This window comes from Letharia lupina, assembly GCF_014066315.1.
Source record: "Letharia lupina isolate WasteWater1 chromosome Unknown contig_6, whole genome shotgun sequence".
In the NCBI taxonomy this organism is placed as follows: domain Eukaryota; kingdom Fungi; phylum Ascomycota; class Lecanoromycetes; order Lecanorales; family Parmeliaceae; genus Letharia; species Letharia lupina.
In genome coordinates, this window is record NW_023502975.1 from 1,913,858 (window position 1) to 1,926,582 (window position 12,725).

Consider the following 12,725-nt stretch of genomic DNA (forward strand, 5'->3'; position numbering starts at 1 on the left):
TTCCGATACGAGTTAATTTAACCGTACTTCGCCTTGCAGAATGCAAATAAACAAATGACTTCCCCCCGCCAGTTTCTTGACATTGTAAGCCTCTGATTAGTCCTAGATTTTCCTCTTTTTGGCAAGTCATATGAATCTCCAAGCCCGCTGACAGGGTCAGCCTTATCTTGCCTTTAATAACGATGCTCTAAATAGCGCTCTCTAAGTCGTCCTGCACTCACGAAGCATGTCACCCCATTATCCTCAAATCAGTGATACCACTGGTGGTAAAGTGGAGGTGCCCCAAGCAGTCATCGCTCAAGCCGAAGCTGCTGCCAACTCAAATCAACCGGAAGACAGTCAACGTCATTCTCAATCTGCCTCAGATCAGACACCCGAAGCCTCGGGCTCAAAGGAAACCCATTTGCACTCTACTGCCAACCGTCAAAAGTACGCCTATTTGAGATCCTTCTAAGCACATCCCTTGTATTCCTCCTGCTAGACTCACGGGCTTGGCAATAGCTGTGCTAGAGGCTCACAAGCACATAGGATAGATGGTGCTCGATCCAGCAACGCCCAACCATCAGCGAGTACAGAACAGCCCATCGAACAAGTACCGTCAGTGGCCTATGGTACGCAACTGGGTCAGGTTGACTTCAGCCAAGACGGGTTCGACACAAAGGCGAAGGTTGCAGGTAAAGATGTCCTTTTCTGGCTTTTGGCGCAATACTGGACTAATCGCGCCCAGACGATGGTCGTCTCAACATTAAAATCAATCAGAAGACTCGAGGCCTGTCCGACTTGCTGGTGCCAGCTTTGCGAAGCCAGCTTAACCTGCAGCAGGTAGACCATCCAGCGGACCACCCTCCTGGCTACATTCCCCCTGCTCTGGGCGGACTTCCTGGCCAAGCGCCTCCTCCGCCGTTGAATGTTGTCATTCATGTTGTTGGTTCACGAGGAGACGTCCAGCCCTTCATTGCTTTGGGCAAGGTTCTAAAGGAGACCCATGGACATCGCGTAAGGCTAGCCACCCATGGGACGTTCAGACAATTTGTAGAGGAGAATGGCTTGGAGTTCTTTAGCATTGGTGGCGATCCTGCGGAGCTCATGGCATTCATGGTGAAGAATCCTGGTTTAATGCCCGGAATGGATTCCCTTCGCAGCGGCGACGTTGGTAAACGACGTAAGGGTATGTATGAGATTGTGCAAGGTTGCTGGAGATCCTGCATTGAAGTTGGTGATGGTACTGGTATAAGAGCTTCAGACGATCATCTGGACAGTCGTTCCAGTCTCGACAGTGGAATTGGTATGGACAGTGACCCGTCCGCAAAACCCTTCGTGGCCGACGCGATCATTGCAAACCCACCGAGTTTTGCTCATATACATTGCGCCGAGAAGCTGGGAATCCCCTTGCACCTCATGTTCACGTAAGTACTTTGAGTGGCTTCCAGCCGTTGGGTAGGCTAAACCAAACCAACAGTATGCCTTGGTCACCGACGCAGGCTTTCCCTCATCCTCTGGCCAATATCCAATCATCCAATGCCGATACAAGCATAACAAATTTCATGTCGTACGCTTTGGTAGAGATGATGACGTGGCAGGGCCTCGGCGATATAATCAATAGGTTCAGGGAGAAGAGCCTGAACCTAGAACCAGTGAGTCTTATGTGGGCACCTGGTATGGCGAGTCGATTGCGTATTCCATATACGTACTGTTGGTAAGTCTTGTATTTTGTGACCGCTCCACTTCCATTACGGGATTGACATTTTGATTTGCAGGTCACCGGCTTTGATCCCTAAGCCCAAAGATTGGGGTCCCCACATTTCTATTTCGGGCTTCTATTTCCTTTCTTTGGCCAGTAGCTTCACGCCTGAGCATGACCTTGCCGCTTTTCTTGCGGCAGGACCACCACCAGTCTACATTGGATTTGGATCCATTGTTGTCGATGATCCAAATGCCATGACGAGGCTCATATTCGAAGCTGTCAAGAAAACAGGTCAACGAGCACTAGTATCCAAAGGCTGGGGTGGATTTGGAGCAGACGCTCTTGGAATTCCAGAAGGTGTATTTATGCTCGGCAATGTGCCTCACGACTGGCTCTTCAAGCATGTTTCATGTGTGGTTCACCACGGTGGCGCTGGCACAACTGCAGCCGGAATCGCACTCGGCAAACCGACTGTGATAGTCCCATTCTTTGGAGATCAGCCTTTCTGGGGAGCGATGGTTGCAAAAGCAGGAGCGGGACCTTTACCAGTACCCAGCAAGCAACTCACCGCGGACAAATTGGCGGCGGCGATTCTCGAAGCTCTGAAACCAGACACGCTGCAGAGAGCACAGGAGCTGGGAGCGCGAATAGGTTCCGAGAAGGGTACAGATGTTGGAGCACAGAGCTTCCACGAGAAATTGGACGTCGACTCTATGCGTTGCCTAGTTTCACCGAGTCGCGCCGCTGTATGGCGTGTCAAACGAACAACCATTAGGCTTAGTGCATTCGCAGCAACAACCTTGTTCAACGAAAATCTTTTGGATTTCAACAACCTGAAACTGTAAGTCCCTCGGTACTTCAACCGTCTAGATCTGATGCTGACTAGCACAAGGTATCGACCACGAGAGTACGACTCCGAGGATGGTCCGTGGGATCCCATATCTGGTGGTGCATCAGCGCTTCTTGGGACTCTCGGCAGCCTTATGATGGGTTTTGCTGATTTCCCCGTCGAGATATTGAGAGCGCTAAGGATAAAGCCATCAGAGAACATCGCTGATTCAGAAGGTTCGTGTCACTATCCTGAAGTTGCTTCCCGATCCAGTAGGAATGCTGATCGCCTGTCCCACGAGCTGCAGTCCCATCAGCTGGAGAGAAAACAGCTGGAGAGAAAACAAAGTCTGCAAATTCCTCCAAGGTATCACTCGATTCAGCGCCAACAGGCGTAGGAAATCGCGAGGACTCGGTTGACCCTGCAAGTCCATTGGAACTCGGCGATTCCAATGAAGCACCGTTGTCGCCTACAGACACGGATCGCCAAAGTCTGACTCGACCAGGAGCCAGGTCGCATCGTCCGAATTCGATGAAGAGTGCCCTGAGAGGCTCTCTATCAAGGTCATCTTCACGGAATTCGAGCCCCAACAGGCGAGCGCCACACCCCCATAGAACTCTATCTGGTAGTCAAGCAGGTCAAATATCTCTAGAAGCCGCCGTTGGAGCTGGTAAGAGCATCAAGCAAATTGTTGGTGCAGGTTTAAAATCGCCTATGGATTTTACGCTTAGCCTGGCAAGAGGATTTCACAACGCACCAAAGCTCTATGGCGATGAGAGTGTCCGTCAGGCAGACAAGGTAACTGGTCTACAAAGTGGTTTGAAGGCTGCTGGCAAGGTATGGATGGATCACCTAATTGATATGCCAACGCGAGCTAAAGATCGCAGGAATTTGGATTTGGGTTCTACGATGGTATATCTGGCCTAGTTACTCAGCCCTTGGAGGGTGCGAAGAAGGAAGGCGTCGCAGGTTTGATCAAGGGGTTCGGAAAGGGCATCGGAGGAGTCGTCTTGAAACCGGGTGCAGGTAAGCATTTCCACGATGAGCCTTTCTATACACCCACTTACTCAATAGCTATCTGGGGACTCCCGGGCTACACGTTTAAGGGAATATACAAAGAACTCCAGAAGCATTTAGGCTCAAGTGTTCAGAATTATATCGTTGCAGCTCGTACGGCGCAAGGGTACGACGAATGGCACAATGCGTCCCCGGAGGAGCGACTCGATGTTGTCAGCCGATGGCAATCAATCCAGGTCGAGATCGAGAAAGAGAAACAGCTCGCACGGCACGGCGTTTTCCATGGACATCACTGTTACCTCAAAACAACCATTGAGGAGAGAAGGAAGTCGTCCGCGGAGAAGAAAGGGAAAAAAAATGCGAAAGGCAATGCCACCGCAGATGCCTTTGCAGAGATACGCGCTTCTCATCCTCTTGTAGCTCAGACGCAGAAGTCCAAGGAATCTGACCCAAGTCACGATGGCGCAGACTTCGAAGAAGCTATCCGGACGTCTGTCGCAGCCACGTCTCATGGGAACCCCGAAGAAGACCAGGTGATTGAAAAAGCAATCAGAGCAAGTATAATGGAGCTTCACCTGGCGTCGAAAGAAGGTGACAACGATGAAGCCATTCAGAGAGCGATCCAAGCAAGTGCAGCTGAAGCCACTCAAGCTCGAAGTGAAGACCGTTCAAAGCCTCGACCTACCACTTTGGACGGAGCCGGCGATCACGAGAAGGAGCTCGCGGTAGCTTTGCAGCGCAGCGTGCAGGAAAACCAACAGTCGGAAGCACGACACCCACTCGCTGATGCCGATTTCGATGACTCGGGCGTCGATACCGATGATGATGAGAACATCAAAGTTGCAATCGAAAGGTCAAAGCCTACGCCCATAGGACAGCCAAGAGCTGGAAACGACGAGGATGACTTTCAAACGGCAATTGAACTCTCCAAGAAAGCCCATGAAGAGCACGAGTACGGCCTGAGCAAATCAAAGACAGAAGAAGAGATCGTGCTTGCATATATCAAGAAGCAAAGTCTAGCCGAGGAACAGCTCAAGAAGTCTGTTGCTGCCAATAGGGATTAATGATTCGCATTGAAGCGATCAACCTGACATCTATGTGCTTGGTGGTTCACTTTATTGAGCGATGATTACCCCATTAGCGTTTCTATGCCCTCTATACCAGGATTTCTGACAGTCTCATTACTAACATAGCAGTGACCAGTCGCTCCGCGTTTACATAGAAAAGAATTTTCGCAGATGCTGCAGCTGTCATTTAGTGTATCCAATACCGTTGTACTTTTTTGACACTGCAGACTTGCTCCCGCATCCACTATACAAGAAAAAGAGTGAGGCGCGTACCTTAGACAACATACTGTTACGAGCGTACCCTGCATCTTCCTTAACACACTATGTAGCCCTATTGCTTATTCGGTCCTAGCGTATCTTGGCAGAGGTATCTATCAAAATATGAAGGTAGAATACTTGATTATATTAACTATGAAGTTACTATAGAGAAAAGAGCGATTTATTATAAACGCGCTAAGACGCGTTATATAATCGCTAAGACTTATTATATAATTACTAAAAGTTATATAATTCGAAACTTAATATTCTTCTTTATATATATTCTCTTTTAAGCGAAATTCGATAAATATAAAGTCTAATATTAATAGTATTAAAATCGAGTAGATAAAATAAAATAACTTATTATATTTTTACTATATTATTAAAGTAAGACTAGCGTCGAATAATTAAAATAAAATTAATTTTAAATAATTAAGATAAGATTAATATCGAGTAATTATAATAATATTTAAGCTAAATAATTAAAGTAAATTAGCGCTAGATAATAAAAGTAGAATTAATATTAAGTAATTAAGATAAGTTAATATCGAGTAACTAGTATAAAAATATACTTATTATATTCTCTATACTTCTATTAATATATATAAAAGAATAAGATAAAGCTAAGTTATAAAATCTTAAATTTATATATATAATTAATTATAAATATAAGATTATTACGCTTTTTAGCTAGACTATCTAAGTTAGCTCGCTAACTCTCTTAAGATCTCTTATTAAAAAGATAAATATATATTATTTATAAATAGAATAACTTTTTTATTTTCTATTAAAATTTTAATTTTTTTTTAATTATAGATTATAGTTTACGCTTTTTAATTATCTAAAAATTATAATATTTAATCTTATAATTATTAAAGAGTAAGAATCTTAAATATTTTTTTTAGAATTCGCTTATTAAATTTACTAATAGTCTTAATTAAAAAATAGATATATATTATTTAAATTTGAAAATAACTTTTTTACTTTCTATTAAAATTTTAAAATTTTTTTAAAATTATAGAACGAAATATAAGCTTTTAGATAAAAAAAGAATTTTTAAATTTAGTCTTATAATTATTAAAGCGTAAGGAATTCAAATATCGCTTATTAAAGTTCGCTTATTAAAGATCGCTTATCTATTTACTCGATAGATCTAATTAAAAAAAAAATTATAAATTTAATTTATAGACCTTTACTTATTTTAATATAAAGAATTTAAATATTACTTATTAAAAATTTATCTACTTTATTAAGATTATTAATATATTAGTATATATAATAAAATAAGATAGAGCTAAGCTATAAAATCTTAAATTTATATATATAGTTAATTATAAATTTAGAGTTACTACGCTCTTTAATTAGATAGACTAAATTATCGCGAATAAATAAATTGGCGTTATTAACTATTAAAATCTCTTATTCTATTTCTACTTTTAATAATTTAATAACTTTACTATTTTCTATTAAAATTTTAAGATTTTTTTTTTAAATTATAGAGCGTAGATTGCGCTTTTAAATAATTCAAAATTTCAAAATTTAATCTTATAATTATTAAAAGCCAAGGCATTCAAATATCGCTCATTAAAGATCGCTTATTAAAGATCGCTTATCAAATTTACTCGATAGGTCTAATCAAAAAAATAATTATGAATTTAATTTATATATCTTTACTCGTATAAAATAATAAGATAAAGCTAAATTATAAATTTATAAATTTATATATATAGTTAATTATAAATTTAATAGATCTACGCTTTTTAATTAGATATCTATAAGATAGTAAGATCTCTTTTAATAAAACTACGTACGGAGGTCGGCATCAAAAGTCCTGGACATGCCAAGACAAGGGTCCAGGTAGGGCTGAGTGCTTGGCATACTTCCAAATTTCATAGATAGTATTATTATTCTTTATTTTAATAAGTATTAATACTCTATATAATAGCGACGTAGTATATATATACGAAGTATATATATAATAGCGATATTAATAGAATATATAATAGCGATAATATTAAAGTATTAATTATAGTATAAGAAAATAGAGAAAGAGTATAAAGACTTTTAATATATAAGTCTTATTTATATAATATAATAAATAGAAATCTTCTTTCTATTCTCTATCTTAATTATCTTTTATTAATATATTTAATACTTAGAGTATTAATTATAATAATAAGTATTACGTTTTCGTAACTTAACGTAGTTTAGTCTAGCGTAACTTGATTTAGCGTGTAACTACTTTCTTCGTTTCTTTATAGCTTAGAAGTTTCTTTAATTAATTAATTAGAATTATATAAAGAAACACCTTTCTTCTTCGTGAAATTTCTTTCTCGAAGTATATATATACTTCTTATATCTATAATCTTAATAATAAGACTTAAATTTAAATACTTATTAAGTCTTATTAACTATAAATAAAACGTTATATTACTCGAAAAGATATATTAAGAACTTATAAGAAAGTCGAAAGATAATAACTATGTTATTAAAATTACGAGCTTATTTAAAAGAGAATTTAGAAGTAAATAGAATAAATATCGAGATATATTACGAAGGTAATACGTTTTAAAGATAATAACGAGTATAGAAAAGATCGTAAAAGAGATAATATACGATTATACGACTCCGTCGAGCGAGCTAATAAGTATATAGGCAATTATATAAAGCATTATTATTAAATAAATATAACTATATAGAAAGTATTAAGAATACTAAGAGTATCAAGTATTTTAGCGCTGTTTAGAACTTTTAGTGTCGATCTCCGTAGTAGCTATATAATTATAAGATCTAGATATATAGTTATAAGAATAGATAGATTAATTATTAGATAAACTAATAACTAAAAAAAGAAGAAAAGAAAAAGAACTCGCGAGTATTTAAGACTTTTATTAAATATATTAAATACTTATTTTAATTATATAGCTTATAAGCTAGTAAGTAGTATAAATAAGATCTATTAATAGATTCTAAGTACTTTTATTTTTATAATTACTTCTCTTTTTAAAAGATTTAATCTCTAAATCTTATTATTATTATATCTTATAATTAAATACTTATAAACTTATTAATTTCTTATATATTATTTATAATTAGTTTAAATATAATTTAAACTAATATATATAATAATAGCGTATTTAAACTATTTACTTTAAGATCTTTTTAAATATATTAATATATTAATATATTAAATTATAATAGTATAGCTATATATATTATTATCTTAATTAATAAGATATAAATATATAATTACTTTATTACGATACGCTATTATTATTATTATTATACGCTATTATTATTAATATTACTTTATAATCGTAATAATCTTATTATTATAATTTTAAAAATCGTATTAATAAATATAAAATCTTATTTTTATCTTAACTTTTTACTCTTATTAATAATATTAATATTAATAATATTATTAATAAATACTAAGCCTTTCTTTATATTTATTCTTTTATCTTTATTCTTTTTTATTATAATATCGTAATAGCGAGATATATATTATTATAATAATATAATATATATATCGATTAAGATAATAATTAAGTAAGATTAAAGTTACTTAATTAAATTAACTTTATATATAATAAATATCTCGAAAAATACTTTATAATACTTTTCGAATAGTTTAAAAAGTATATTAGTATTAATAATAGCACTTAATCTTTATTTATATAATTCTATAGATTATTAAATAGCTATAGCTATCGTTATTTCTATTACTCTTACTACTATTAATAAATATTTATATTTATTTTAAAAATATATTTAATTAAAAAAACTTAATAGCTTCTTCTATCGCTATTTCTATATCTTTTATAAATAAAAGAGATATTAAATAATTAAGAGATTACGCTAATATATATAAAGATCTTATATATTTATATTATATATATACTCTCGTATATAACTCTTATATAATCTATATTACTTTATCTATTAGTTTATATTAATATAAATATAAATAATACTTTCGCGAAGATTATATTTACGTAGTTAATCTATTTTTTCTCTATTATTAAATAATTATATTTACTATAATTATCTTTAGCGAAAATATTTATTATACTTTACGCGTTTAAGATAATATATATTAGAGTATATAGTTAATATAAATAATTATTTATCGTATCGCCATTCTTTACTATTAGATAATTATTTTTACTCTTTTTACTATTATTACTACTACTTCTATTACTAAACTCTCTTATCTTTTAATAATTTTTATTAATAAAAAGTTATTTTCTAGTATAAGAGAATAGATAGATTAATATTAAATAGTATTAATAATAATTATAACTCTTATAACTTTTTTATAATATATAACGCTTTAACGCGTTAGATTATATATTTATATATAAATCTATAAGCTTTTAATCATTTTTATTAAGTCTTTTAACTATTATTTATTTATTTATTTAAACTCTCTATTACTATTACTTTCGCGATTTATCTTATTTTTTAATCTCTTTTAATAATTATATTTTTAACTTTATTTTAAATACTAATTTATATTATTTTTTTACTTATTCGAAGTTTTTAATTACGGCTTTAGTATTTTTAAGATATTTTATTAATTTTTATAAAGCTTTATAAGATAAAAAATTCTTTTACTTAATAAGATACTTAATCTTATCTTTATAAACTCTTCTTTTTTATTATTTAAAATTATTTAAAATTCTAAATTATTATTACGCGAGTATTATAGCTTTAATAATAAAATATAAAATATAAAATAGATTTCTTTATATCTAATAGAAATATTTAATTTAAAAATCTATACATTTATTTTCTTTAGTACTTTAAAAAATTTAAATTATTTATAATTAAGTTTCTTCTTTAATTATAAAATACGAGTAAAGGCCTATGAATTAAATTCATAATCATTTTTTTGATTAGGGCTATCTAGTAAGTAGGTGAGCGATCTTTAGTAAGCGAACTTTGGTGAGCAATATTTGAATTCCTTGCACTGTAATAATTATAGGATTGAATTTAATAATTCTTCTTTTCTCTAAAAGCCCATATTTCGTTCTACAATTTAAAAAAAAAAGCTTAAAATTTTAATAGAAAACAAAAAAGTTACTCTAAAACCAAATAATGTGTACCTAATTAGGGCTGTCCGACTGTCGAGCGAACTTTAATGAGCGATATTTGAATTCCTTGCGCTTTAATAATTATAAGACTTAATTTCAAAATTCCTAAAAATTCGGAAAGTATAAATAGCGCTTCAAAATTTTAAAAAAAAAATCTCAAAATTTTAATAGAAAACAAAAAAGTTATTCTATATATCAATAATGTACGCCTATTTTTTTGATAAGGGAGGCGCGGGAGGGCGAGATTTTGATGGTTGCGGATGCTAATTTATTTATTCGCGGTAACTTAGTTAGTCTAGCTAAAAGGCGTAATAACCTCGAATTTATAATTGGCTATATATATAAATTCAAGGTTTTCTAATTTAGCCCTATCTTATTCTTTTATATATACTAATATATATTTAAACTTTATAATAGTATTTTATCTTTTTTTAAAAGATTATAGCTTTATAATTACTATTATAATACTTTATTTATTACTTTAATACTTATTCTTATAATTCTTTTAAATATAATCTTATTTCTTATAATTATTTTATTTACTCTATAATAAGCGATATTTTTTTTCTTAAAATTCTACTTTTAAAACTATTTTCTAAGTCTATTATATATCTTATTAATACTTATATATATATTATTATTATATATAAATAAAAAATTTAATAAAATTTTAAATTAATTATATTATTTATAATTATAATATAATTATAAATAATATTTAAAAAACTTAATTTTATTTCTTAATTTAATTATTAATTTAAGAATAAAATATAGTATTTAATCTACGCTTCGTATTTAGATATTAATATAATATTATCTAAAACTTATTTATAAATAAAGAATCTTAATTTAAAATTAAGTTATATATTATATTATAAAATAATATAAACTCTTATTATAAAATATTAATAAGTTTATTAGTTTTTAGATTTTTAATAATTATTATATATATTATATATTTAATTAACTTATTAAAATATATAAAAGAATAAGATAGAACTAAGTTTGAAAATCTTAAATTTATATATATAGTTAATTATAAATTTAAGTTCGCTACGCTCTTTAATTAGATTAACTAAATTATCGCGAATAAATAAATTAGCGTCCGTAACTATCAAAATCTCGCTCTCCCGCGCCTCCCTTATTAAAAAAATAGGTATATATTATTAATATATAGAATAACTTTTTTATTTTCTATTAAAATTTTGATATTTTTTTTTAAATTATAGAACAAAATATGGGCTTTTAGATAAAAAAAGAATTCCTAATTTTACTCTTATAATTATTAAAGCGCAAGGAATTCAAATATCGCTCATCAAAGTTCGCTCACCAAAGTTCGCTCGACAGCCGGATAGCCCTGATTAAAAAATAGATACACATTATTTGATTTTAGAATAACTTTTTGATTTTCTATTAAAATTTTAAGATTTTTTTTAAATTATAGAACGAAATATAAGCATTTAGAAAAAAAAAATCTTAAATTTAGTCTTATAAATGTTTAAGCGTAAGGGATTTAAAGATCGCTTATCTATTTTACTCGATAGCCCTAATTAAAAAAAATGATTATGAATTTAATTCATAGGCCTTTACTCGTTTATTAAGATTAAGATAATATTATAAATTTTATTTATATATAAATCTATAATAAAATCTAATATTATAATATAAAATAAATTTTAATTATTTAATAAAATTGACGTTAGCTCGCTATATAGCTTATAATAGTAAATTTATATTTTTTAATAATTAAAATAAATATAAATATACTCTATTATATCGCTTATTATATCTATCTAATAATATTTAATTTTAATTTTTTTTAATATATTTATAAGTAAAGTATTTAATATTAGAGTTATTATAATCTAAATAAAAAATCTCTTTCTTTATAATAAGATTATTAGAAATATAAATTATAAAATTATAATATAATAATCTATTTTTATTAACTTTTTATTTGAAAAGTTTATTCTATTTAATAGTATATTTTTAATATTATTTCTTATCTATAATAAAAGTATTTTTATATTATAATTTAAATAATTATATTATTATTAATTTTTATAGCTTTAAATAAAATTTCTTTAACTCTAAAATTCAATAAATTAAAAATTAAGATAATATTATAATATTTAGAATACGTATTTATCTATTAAATACTCTCTTATTTAAATTAATAATTTAAATATTTATAATAATAATATTATCTAATTACTTTATTAATATTATTAATTTAGTTATAATAAATATACTATTATATTTTTATAAATTAGATTAATATTTTTAATTATAAAGCTTATTTTATAAGATAGAAGAAAAATTATTATTATTATTATTATTATTATTTAATTTAATAATATTAAATCTTCTTAATAATATATTTATAAAATTAAATTTTCTTTTATAATATTTAATTATAAAGTTAAATATAGCCAATTTTTTAGACTAGTAAATATACTTTATATTAAACTCTTTTATTATTATAATCTAAGATTATATAAATAAGATATTTACTATCTTATAAATATTATTTTTAAAATTTAAAATTTAATATAATTATATAAAGCTTTTTATTATATATATTTTAATAAAATTTAATATCTTTAAATTTATAATTAAAATCTATAATAAAGTATTATTATCTATTTTTACTTAATTAATTAAATACGCTATTTATATATATATTAAAAGTATTAATCTTTATAATAAATAATATTTTTTGATCATAATATTCTAATATAAATATAATAATAAATACTTATTTGAGTATT

At 29.8% G+C, this 12,725-nt stretch overlaps 1 protein-coding gene across 1 annotated transcript; it reads left to right on the plus strand.

Annotated features, from left to right (window-relative positions):
• Positions 1-226: 226 nt before the first annotated feature.
• On the plus strand, positions 227-4,594 carry HO133_009332 (uncharacterized protein; the record flags this gene model as incomplete). Its single annotated transcript, XM_037300193.1, has 9 exons — positions 227-429; positions 529-674; positions 728-1,406; positions 1,460-1,696; positions 1,758-2,525; positions 2,577-2,749; positions 2,821-3,350; positions 3,401-3,539; positions 3,588-4,594. The coding sequence occupies 9 exons, from the start codon at positions 227-229 to the stop codon at positions 4,592-4,594; spliced, it is 3,882 nt and encodes a 1,293-aa protein (XP_037155019.1).
• Positions 4,595-12,725: the final 8,131 nt, after the last annotated feature.